General features: G+C 43.7%; 1 protein-coding gene across 2 annotated transcripts in view; it reads left to right on the top strand.

Annotated features, from left to right (window-relative positions):
• The first annotated feature begins 6,846 nt into the window (after positions 1-6,846).
• Positions 6,847-12,246, top strand: part of LOC110529671 (run domain Beclin-1-interacting and cysteine-rich domain-containing protein) — a 66,450-nt gene continuing 61,050 nt past the window's right edge. The window contains exon 1 of one of the 2 annotated variants that reach the window (XM_036986903.1): positions 6,847-7,154. In XM_036986903.1, coding sequence (XP_036842798.1) covers positions 7,117-7,154 — 38 coding nt within the window. In that variant the 5' untranslated portion in view covers positions 6,847-7,116. The remainder of the gene's footprint in view (positions 7,155-12,246) is intronic. The other variant, XM_036986914.1, reaches the window with a different exon arrangement.

The following is a 12,246-nucleotide window of genomic DNA, read 5'->3' as shown; positions in this document are numbered from 1 at the left end:
ATCCCCCAACACTGTCAACCAAGAGTCAAGACTACATTACCATCCCCCAACACTGTCAACCAAGAGTCAAGACTACATTACCCAGCCCCCAACACTGTCAACCAAGAGTCAAGACTACATTACCCATCCCCCAACACTGTCAACCAAGAGTCAAGACTACATTACCCACCCCCCAACACTGTCAACCAAGAGTCAAGACTACATTACCATACCCCAACACTGTCAACAAGAGTCAAGACTACATTACCCATCCCCCAACACTGTCAACCAAGAGTCAAGACTACATTACCCATCCCCCAACACTATCAACCAAGAGTCAAGACTACATTACCCACCCCCCAACACTGTCAACCAAGAGTCAAGACTACATTACCATACCCCAACACTGTCAACAAGAGTCAAGACTACATTACCCATCCCCCAACACTGTCAACCAAGAGTCAAGACTGCATTACCCATCCCCCAACACTGTCAACCAAGAGTCAAGACTACATTACCCACCCCCCAACACTGTCAACCAAGAGTCAAGACTACATTACCATACCCCAACACTGTCAACAAGAGTCAAGACTACATTACCCATCCCCCAACACTGTCATACAAGAGTCAAGACTACATTACCCATCCCCCAACACTATCAACCAAGAGTCAAGACTACATTACCATACATTACCATACCCCAACACTGTCAACCAAGAGTCAAGACTACATTACCCATCCCCCAACACTATCAACCAAGAGTCAAGACTACATTACCCATTCCCCAACACTGTCAACCAATAGTCAAGACTACATTACCCATCCCCCAACACTATCAACCAAGAGTCAAGACTACATTACCCACCCCCAACACTGTCAACCAAGAGTCAAGACTACATTACCATACCCCAACACTGTCAACAATAGTCAAGACTACATTACCCATCCCCCAACACTGTCAACCAAGAGTCAAGACTACATTACCCATCCCCCAACACTATCAACCAAGAGTCAAGACTACATTACCCATCCCCCAACACTATCAACCAAGAGTCAAGACTACATTACCCATCCCCCAAGACTATCAACCAAGAGTCAAGACTACATTACCCATCCCCCAACACTGTCAACCAAGAGTCAAGACTACATTACCCATCCCCCAACACTATCAACCAAGAGTCAAGACTACATTACCCACCCCCCAACACTGTCAACCAAGAGTCAAGACTACATTACCCACCCCCCAACACTGTCAACCAAGAGTCAAGACTACATTACCCATCCCCCAACACTGTCAACCAAGAGTCAAGACTACATTACCCATCCCCCAACACTGTCAACCAAGAGTCAAGACTACATTACCCATCCCCCAACACTATCAACCGAGAGTCAAGACTACATTACCCATCCCCCAACACTATCAACCAAGAGTCAAGACTACATTACCCATCCCCCAACACTGTCAACCAAGAGTCAAGACTACATTACCATACCCCAACACAGTCAACAAGAGTCAAGACTACATTACCCATCCCCCAACACTGTCAACCAAGAGTCAAGACTACATTACCCATCCCCCAACACTGTCAACAAGAGTCAAGACTACATTACCCATCCCCCAACACTGTCAACCAAGAGTCAAGACTACATTACCCATCCCCCAACACTGTCAACCAAGAGTCAAGACTACATTACCCACCCCCCAACACTGTCAACCAAGAGTCAAGACTACATTACCATACCCCAACACTGTCAACAAGAGTCAAGACTACATTACCCATCCCCCAACACTGTCAACCAAGAGTCAAGACTACATTACCCATCCCCCAACACTATCAACCAAGAGTCAAGACTACATTACCCATCCCCCAACACTATCAACCAAGAGTCAAGACTACATTACCCATCCCCCAACACTATCAACCAAGAGTCAAGACTACATTACCCATCCCCCAACACTGTCAACCAAGAGTCAAGACTACATTACCCATCCCCCAACACTGTCAACCAAGAGTCAAGACTACATTACCCATCCCCCAACACTGTCAACCAAGAGTCAAGACTACATTACCCATCCCCCAACACTGTCAACCAAGAGTCAAGACTACATTACCCACCCCCCAACACTGTCAACCAAGAGTCAAGACTACATTACCATACCCCAACACTGTCAACAAGAGTCAAGACTACATTACCCATCCCCCAACACTGTCAACCAAGAGTCAAGACTACATTACCCATCCCCCAACACTATCAACCAAGAGTCAAGACTACATTACCCATCCCCCAACACTATCAACCAAGAGTCAAGACTACATTACCCATCCCCCAACACTATCAACCAAGAGTCAAGACTACATTACCCATCCCCCAACACTATCAACCAAGAGTCAAGACTACATTACCCATTCCCCAACACTGTCAACCAATAGTCAAGACTACATTACCCATCCCCCAACACTATCAACCAAGAGTCAAGACTACATTACCCACCCCCCAACACTGTCAACCAAGAGTCAAGACTACATTACCATACCCCAACACTGTCAACAAGAGTCAAGACTACATTACCCATCCCCCAACACTGTCAACCAAGAGTCAAGACTACATGACCCATCCCCCAACACTATCAACCAAGAGTCAAGACTACATTACCCATCCCCCAACACTATCAACCAAGAGTCAAGACTACATTACCCATCCCCCAACACTATCAACCAAGAGTCAAGACTACATTACCCATCCCCCAACACTGTCAACCAAGAGTCAAGACTACATTACCCATCCCCCAACACTATCAACCAAGAGTCAAGACTACATTACCCATCCCCCAACACTATCAACCAAGAGTCAAGACTACATTACCCACCCCCCAACACTGTCAACCAAGAGTCAAGACTACATTACCCATCCCCCAACACTGTCAACCAAGAGTCAAGACTACATTACCCATCCCCCAACACTGTCAACCAAGAGTCAAGACTACATTACCCATCCCCCAACACTATCAACCGAGAGTCAAGACTACATTACCCATCCCCCAACACTATCAACCGAGAGTCAAGACTACATTACCCATCCCCCAACACTATCAACCAAGAGTCAAGACTACATTACCCACCCCCCAACACTGTCAACCAAGAGTCAAGACTACATTACCCACCCCCCAACACTGTCAACCAAGAGTCAAGACTACATTACCCATCCCCCAACACTGTCAACCAAGAGTCAAGACTACATTACCCATCCCCCAACACTATCAACCAAGAGTCAAGACTACATTACCATACCCCAACACTGTCAACCAAGAGTCAAGACTACATTACCCATCCCCCAACACTATCAACCAAGAGTCAAGACTACATTACCCATTCCCCAACACTGTCAACCAATAGTCAAGACTACATTACCCATCCCCCAACACTATCAACCAAGAGTCAAGACTACATTACCCATCCCCCAACACTGTCAACCAAGAGTCAAGACTACATTACCCATCCCCCAACACTGTCAACCAAGAGTCAAGACTACATTACCCATCCCCCAACACTATCAACCAAGAGTCAAGACTACATTACCATACCCCAACACTGTCAACCAAGAGTCAAGACTACATTACCCATCCCCCAACACTATCAACCAAGAGTCAAGACTACATTACCCATTCCCCAACACTGTCAACCAATAGTCAAGACTACATTACCCATCCCCCAACACTATCAACCAAGAGTCAAGACTACATTACCCATCCCCCAACACTGTCAACCAAGAGTGAAGAGGAAACCAATTCACCTTGGTGCTGTGCAGACTGGTTTTATACTATTCTTAACGATCTCGCACAAACCAGAAAAAAACGCTAACAATATATCTGTGAAACTATGTATGCACAGTATTATAAATTAATTGTGGCTTATTTGGTAGCATTTCGTAGTGTGGCTGATTTTACTAATTGCATTAGTGCTGTACAAAGTTAGAGATGCGCTATTTGATAGATTCCCCCGCTCCCCTACCTCGGGCTTCCAGTGGGGAGACCCTACCCCTGTCCCTCTCCCCATCTCGTACTTCTGAGTGGGAGACCTTCCCAGGCAGTAGCCTGCCTAGCTCACAAACTAGAATCAGGGCGCCTACTCCGAAAAGGTTAATTGTCCCACACGGTGACATGATATCATTGACGTAACATGCAAATTAGCGATAGAAAACCGATCGCGCAAATGTCACCATTCCCCCCACAATTGTGCGGGCGTCCGGTGCCGCCCCCAGGCAAGATTACGCCCTGGGCACACCTAAATCTGCCACTGTGCACATCGTTACAACACTGTATATAGACATAATATGACATTTGAAATGTCTTTATTCTTTTGGAACTTCTGTGAGTGTAATGTGTAATGTTTACAGTAAATTGTTGTTTATTTTTCTTTTGTTTATTATCTACTTCACTTGCTTTGGCAATGTTAACATATATTTTCCCATGCCAATAAAGCCCTTAAATTGAATTGAATTGAGAGGGAGAAAGTGAGAAAGAGAGAGAACCCTTCAGCACCAGCTGATGGCAGCATTGTCAAGATATTAGCAGGCTTTGTATGAAATGTAGGTTTCTAGGTTTCTAGCACAGACAGTATGTATAGACAGTATATATATATATATATATATATATATACAGTGGGCCAGAAATCTTGCTTGTTTGTAGTTGACCAAATACTTATTTTCCACCATAATTTGCAAATAAATTCATAAAAAATGCTACAATGTGATTTTCTGGACTTTTTTTCCTTGTTTTGTCTGTCATAGTTGAAGTGTACCCATGATGAAAATTACAGGCCACTCTCATCTTTTTAAGTGGGAGAACTTGCGCAATTGGTGGCTGACTAAATATTTTTTTGCCCCACTATATATATATATATATATATATATATATATCTGTCAATACATACTGTCTGTGCTAGAAACCTAGAATATATATGTATACACAGTACCAGTCAAAAGTTTGGACACATATTCTCTCAACCAGCTTCTAGAGGAATGCTTTTCCAACAGTTTTGAAGGAGTTTAAAGGAGTGCTCAGCATATGTGGGATATGCTGAGCACTTTTTGGTCACTTTTCCTTCACTCTTTAAAAAAAATCTTTATTTAACTAGGCAAGTCAGTTAAGAACAAATTCTTATTTACAATGACGGCCAAACCCCCCAGGCAAACTCTCAATTGCACGCCGCGCTATGGGAATCCCTATCACGGCCGGTTGTGACACAGCCTGGGAACGAATTGGGTTTGAGGTCGGGGGATTGTGGAGGCCAGGTAATCTGCATTCTATCACATGCTGCACTCTATCACTCTCCTTCTTGGTAACATAGCTCTTACACAGCCTGGAGGTGTGTTTTGGGTCATTGTCCTGTTGAAAAACTAATTATAGTCCCACTAAGCGCAAACCAGATGGGATGGAGTATCGCTGCAGAATGCTGTGGTAGCCATGCTGGTTTTAAGAATGCCTTGAATTCTAAATAAATCACTGACAGTGTCACCAGCAAAGCACCCCCACACCATCACACCTCCTCCTCCATGCTTCAGAGTGGGAACCATACATGCAGAGATCATCCGTTCACCTACTCTGCGTCTCACAAAGACATGGCGGTTGGAACCAAAAATCTCACATTTGGACTCATCAGACCAAAGGACAGATTTCCACCGGTCTAATGTCCATTGCTCGTGTTTCTTGGCCCAAGCAAGTCTCTTCTTCTTATTGGTGTCCTTTAGTAGTGGTTTCTCTGCAGCAATTTGATCATTAAGGCCTGATTCACACAGTCTCCTTTGAACAGTTGATGTTGAGATGTGTCTGTTACTTGAACTCTGTGAAGCATTTATTTGGGCTGCAATCTGAGGTCCAGTTAACTCTAATGAACGTATCCTCTGCAGCAGAGGTAACTCCGGCTCTTCCTTTCCTGTGGCGTTCCTCATGAGAGCCAGTTTCATCATAGCGCTTGATGGTTTTGCGCTTGACTGCACTTGAAGAAACTTTCAAAGTTCCTGAAATTTCCGCAATGACTGACCTTCATGTCTTAAAGTAATGATGGACTGTCGTTTCTCTTTGCTAATTTGAGCTGTTCTTGCCATAATATGGACTTTGTCTTTTACCAAATAGGGCTATCTTCTGTATAGCGCCCATACCTTGTCAGAACACAACTGATTGGCTCAAATGCATTAAGACGGAATTACACAAATTCACTTTTAACAAGGCGCACCTGTTAATTGAAATGCATTCCAGGTGACTACCTCATGAAGCTGGTTGAGAGAATGTCACGAGTGTGCAGATCTGTCAAGGCAAAAGGTGGCTACTTTGAAGAATCTCAAATCTATTTGGACTTGTTTAACACTTTTTTGGTTACTGCATGATTCCATATGTGTTCTTTCACAGTTTTGATGTCTTTACTATTATTCTAAAATGTAGAAAATAGTACAAATAAAGGAAAACCCTTGAATGATTTGGTGTGTCCAAACTTTTGACTGATACTATATATATATATATATATATATATATACATATACACCTCTGCTGGTGGTGAAGGGTTCTCTCTCTTTCTCGCTCTCTCACTCTCTCACTCTATCACACTTCACTTTTAAAAAAAAAAGTGGCATTCAGGGCTGTCATTAGTCATCCCCCACCAGCTACAAATAATAATGTGAAACTTGACATTTAATGTCCCAGACTTGATTCAACAGAGAATACAGGATACTTGGGAAAGGTAGAAAATATGCAGGCATGTTCATTAGAATAACTCACAGATCAGATCAGTATGAGGCTAGTTTGCATTAAATAGCTCCAGCAAAAATAAATGTTATCAATATTATCACCGACAAATCAACCTGTGTCAAAGAGTTTGAGTCGGAGCCTGAGAAACATCAACCCCGCCCACTGAAGTCATGTGGTTGTGTGTTTCTGTTCAGGCCTGTCCTGCTGTTTAGACTTGTGATTTTGACACTGACAGCGCTTATGTTGGACTACAGTCACACTCCTAGTCAAAAGTGAATGCGACGAGCTAATTTTAAGCCACCGACTGACTGTAAGTGGCCGGTGACTTGTGCATACTGGAAGGGGACTTGGGGGGAAGCTGATACCGTATTCAGTTTCCCCCCTGCTCCGATGAAATGGAGATTACTTCGGAGGAAAAAGCCGAGGAACGCAGGTGAGGGACTGGGTCGGGACTCGGCTAACCAAGCTAGCTAACCAAGTTTGAATGTTGATGCTTGTTAGCTAAAGTTAGCTTAGTCGACTAGGTCGTTGACTACATTTTGAATGTTTACGAATACAAAAAACATCTGAAATATATATATATATATTTTAAGTGTTTTCCTCAGTTCAGTACCATGTCACATCCAATAATACCTCATATTTGTTAGCTAAACTAGCATTCGCTAGATGACGCTAAACTAACTAGCTAGCTAGCAACGTTAGTTAAATAGCTACGTAACCTGCAAACTCTGGAAGGAACCAATGTTTTTGGTATGGCAAATGGATGCGTCCCCAAGGTGTAGCTGTTTTATAGAATTAACATTGCCGGGGTTAATGAATCATTGTTTGTGTTTGCAGGACAGGCGCCTAACTAGCTGGGGTCAGCCTTTGCTATTTGATTGACTTTAGTCTCCAGTGTTATCTGTGTATGACGCAGGGATTTGCATACAATAAATGATCAGTTTATGTAATTTGGCAGCTAACTAACAGCACATTTGTACAGTGTTCTAAGGCCAGGGTGTTAGCAACAAGCCACCTCTGTTTGCTAAGTTTTGGGAAGAGGCTCAGTCCTGAGGAAATGCACTATAGCGACAACAGTTTTATCCATGTTGTATTACCTGCCAATCAAAGCAATCCTTTTCGTGCTTTCAACAATAGACAGACCTTATTGTATGTAATGTACCGTGCTACACTATATTTATAAAAGTATGTGGACACCCCTTCAAATTAGTAGATTAGGCTATTTCAGCCACAGCTGTTACCGACCGCTGTAAAAAAATAAATAAATCAAGCACACTGCTGCGCAATCTCCATAGACAAACATTGGCAGTAGAATGGCCTTACTGAAGAGCTTAGTGACTTTCAAAGTGGCATCGTCATATGACGATGACACCTTTCCAACAAGTCAGTTCGTCAAATTTCTGCCCTGCTAGAGCACTCGCTACTGATTTCCAAACGGCCTCTGGAAGCAATGTCAGCACTAACAGAACTGTTAGTTGGGAGCTTCATGAAATAGGTTTCCATGGCAGAGCAGCCACACACAAGCATGAGATCACCATGCACAATACCAAGCGTCGGCTGGAGTGGTGTAAAGCTCACCGCCATTTGACTCTGGAGCAGTGGACACGCGTTCTCTGGAGTGATGAATCACGTTTCACCATCTGGTAGTCGAACTGACGAATCTGGGTTTGGCAAATTGCAGGAAAACGCTACCTGCCCAAATTAATAATGCCAACTGTAAAGTTTGGTGGAGGAGGAATAATGGTCTGGGGCTGTTTTTATATGGTTCGGGATAGACACCTTAGTTCCAGTGAAGGGAAAACTTAATGCTACAGCATAAAATGACATTCTAGACGTTTCTGTGCTTCCAACTTTGTGGGAACAGTTTGGGGAAGGCCCTTTCCTATTTCAGCCCCAGTGCACAAAGTGAGGTCCATACAGAAGTAGTTTGTCAAGATCGGTGTGGAAGAACTTGACTGGCCTGCACAGAGACCTTTACCTCAACCCCATCAAACACCTTTGAGATTAATTGGAACGCCGACTCCCTAATCGCCCAACACCAGTGCCCGACCGCACTAATGCTCTTGTGGCTGAATGGAAGCAAGTCTGCACAGCAATGTTCCAGCATCTAGTGGAAAGCCTTCCCAGGAGAGTGGAGGCTGTTATAGCAGCAAAGGGAGGGGACCAACTCCATATTAATGCCTGTGATTTTGAAATGAGATGTTCGTCGAGCAGGTGTCCACATACTTTTGGTCATGTAGTGTATTATAAGACATGGAAATTGGTGCAAACATTCTCTTTGTGTGTGTATATTAATGCATCAGTGAATTGTGGCTGCACTCAGAGTATGATGCACAAGGTCATTAGTCGTAGACCAGCTGACTCAACTGTTTACAATTACAACTAGAGGTCGACCGATTATGATTTTTCCATGCCGATAGCAATTTATTATATTTTTTAAAAATATATATTTGTAATAATGACAATTACAACAATACTGAATGAACACTTTTATTTTAACTTAATACATTTCACAAATAAAATCTATTTAGTTGAATAAATAATGAAACATTTTTCAATTTGGTTTAAATAATGCCAAAACACAGTGTTGGAGAAGAAAGTAAAAGTGCAATATGTGCCATGTAAAAAAAGCTAATGTTTAAGTTCCTTGCTCAGAACATGAGAACATGTGAAAGCTGGTGGTTCAATATTCCCAGTTAAGAACTTTTAGGTTGTAGTTATTATAGGAATTATGACACGTCGACTATTTCTCTCTATACCATTTGTATTTCATATACCTTTGGCTATTGGATGTTCTTATAGGCACTTTAGTAATGCCAGCCTCTCAGGAGTTGATAGGCTTGAAGTCATAAACAGCGCTGTGCTTCAAGCATTGATAAGAGCTGCTGGCAAACGTGTTTGAAAGTAAAGTACTATTTGAATGAATGCTTATGAGCCTGCTGCTGCCTACCACCGCTCAGTTAGACTGCTCTATCAAATCATAGACTTAATTATAACATAATAACACACAGAAATACGAGCCTTAGGTCATTAATATGGTCAAATCCGGAAACTATAATTTCGAAAACAAAACATTTATTCTTTCAGTGAAATACGGAATCGTTCCGTATGTTATAGAAATGGTGAAACCCTAAGTCTAAATATTTCTGTTACATTGCACAACCTTCAATGTTATGTCATAATGATGTACAATTCTGGCAAATTAATTACGGTCTTTTGTTAGGAAGAAATGGTCTTCACACAGTTTGCAACGAGCCAGGCGGCCCAAACTGTTGCATATACCCTGACTCTGCTTGCACTGAACGCAAGAGAAGTGAGACAATTTCCCTAGTTAATATTGCCTGCTAACATTAATTTGTTTGTACTAAATATGCAGGTTTAAAATTATATACTTCTATGTGTTGATTTTAAGAAAGGCATTGATGTTTATGGTTAGGTACGATTGTGCAACAATTGTGCTTTTTTTTTTTTTTTTCTCGCAAATGCGCTTTTGTTAAATCATCACCCGTTTGGCGAAGTTCAAGTAGGCTGTGATTCGACGATAAATTAACAGGCACCGCAACGATTATATGCAACGCAGGACAAGCTAGTTAACCTAGTAATATCATCAACCATGTGTAGTTAACTAGTGATCATGTTAAGATGGATTGTTTTTTTTACATAGAAGTTTAATGCAAGCTAGCTACTTAATTATTTATTTTTTTGATGCTGCACTCACGTAACAGGTGGTCAGCCTGCCACGCAGTTTCCTCCTGGATGTAATCGGCCATAATCTGCATCAAAAATGGCAGATTTACCGATTTTTGTTATGAAATCTTAAATCGGCCCTAATTAATTGGCCCTGCTGATTAATCAGCCGATCTTTTAATTACAACAACACATAATTCCTAACTTGTTTATTGAACTACACAGATATGAGGGTTGGCACTAGGGGCCCATGCCTCTCCTCATTGCCATGTTGTTGACGTTTGCTTTGATCTGTGTGACTGCTTGGGAGCTTGGACCACCCTATAATCACTGAGTGACTCCTCCAGTAGTCACGAAGCAGTCACACACACACACACACACCACCTCCTCCTGTAAAACTATCCATTCTCCCTGCTATGGGGAGAATGTGTTTGTCCCATGTTCTGGCCTTTCTCTGGTTTAAAATGTGATGTTAATTTGATTCGAACAGCCCATGGTTGAACTCGTGATAGTCGTCACTTTTGGTACTGCTCACTTAGCACACTGAAAGAGCCTGTAATGGTCATGAATGTGACTTTGTTCACTCCACACAGCCCGTTTCACATCCATAAGGCTGACCAGCCATTTCTCTCAACCACGTCTCCTGAATCAAATTAGATATATTTTGTTATTGAACCTGAATGGGATGTTTCAGGCCTCATTTCTGTCATACTTCCCACCAGATTTGATTAATGCGAAGACCCAAGACTTTCGTGTGGGAGAGTGTGTGTGTGTGTGGGAGAGTGTGTGTGTGTGTGGGAGGGTGTGTGTGTGTGTGTGTGGGAGGGTGTGTGTGTGTGTGTGGGAGGGTGTGTGTGTGTGTGTGTGGGGGTGTGTGTGTGTGTGTGTGGGAGGGTGTGTGTGTGTGTGTGGGAGGGTGTGTGTGTGTGTGGGAGGGTGTGTGTGTGTGTGGGAGGGAGGGTGTGTGTGTGTGTGGGAGGGTGTGTGTGGGAGGGTGTGTGTGTGTGGGGGAGACAGTGTGTGTGTGGGGGAGACAGTCCCACACACACACACACACACACACTCTGTCCCACACACACACACACACACACTCTGTCCCACACACACACTCTGTCCCCCCCCCACACACACACACACACACACACACACACTCTGTCCCACACACACACACACGCTCTGTCCCACACACACACTCTGTCCCACACACACACACACACTGTGGGACAGAGAGTGTGTGTGGGACAGAGAGTGTGTGTGTGTGTGTGTGGGACAGAAAGTGTGTATGTGTGTGTGTGGGACAGAAAGTGTGTATGTGTGTGTGTGGGACAGAGTGAGTGGGAGAGAGGCAACTGAAGGTGGGCTTCAGAGTGTGTGTGTGTGTGTGGGACAGAGTGTGTGTGTGGGACAGAGTGTGTGTGTGTGTGTGGGACAGAGTGTGTGTGTGTGTGTGGGACAGAGTGTGTGTGTGTGTGTGGGACAGAGTGTGTGTGTGGGACAGAGTGTGTGTGTGGGTGTGTGTGGGACAGCGTGTGTGTGGGACAGAGTGTGTGTGTGTGTGTGGGACAGAGTGTGTGTGTGTGTGTGTGTGGGACAGAGCGTGTGTGTGGGACAGAGCGTGTGTGTGGGACAGTGTGTGTGTGTGTGTGGGGGGGACAGAGTGTGTGTGTGGGACAGAGTGTGTGTGTGTGTGTGGGACAGAGTGTGTGTGTGGGACAGAGTGTGTGTGTGTGTGTGTGGGACAGAGTGTGTGTGTGTGTGTGTGGGACAGAGTGTGTGTGTGTGTGTGGGACAGAGTGTGTGTGTGTGTGTGTGTGGGACAGAGTGTGTGTGTGTGTGTG

This window comes from Oncorhynchus mykiss, chromosome 1 (assembly GCF_013265735.2).
Source record: "Oncorhynchus mykiss isolate Arlee chromosome 1, USDA_OmykA_1.1, whole genome shotgun sequence".
NCBI classification, from domain to species: Eukaryota; Metazoa; Chordata; class Actinopteri; order Salmoniformes; family Salmonidae; genus Oncorhynchus; species Oncorhynchus mykiss.
The sequence above is the reverse complement of the archived record's forward strand: the minus strand, read 5'-3'. Positions and strand labels throughout refer to the sequence as shown.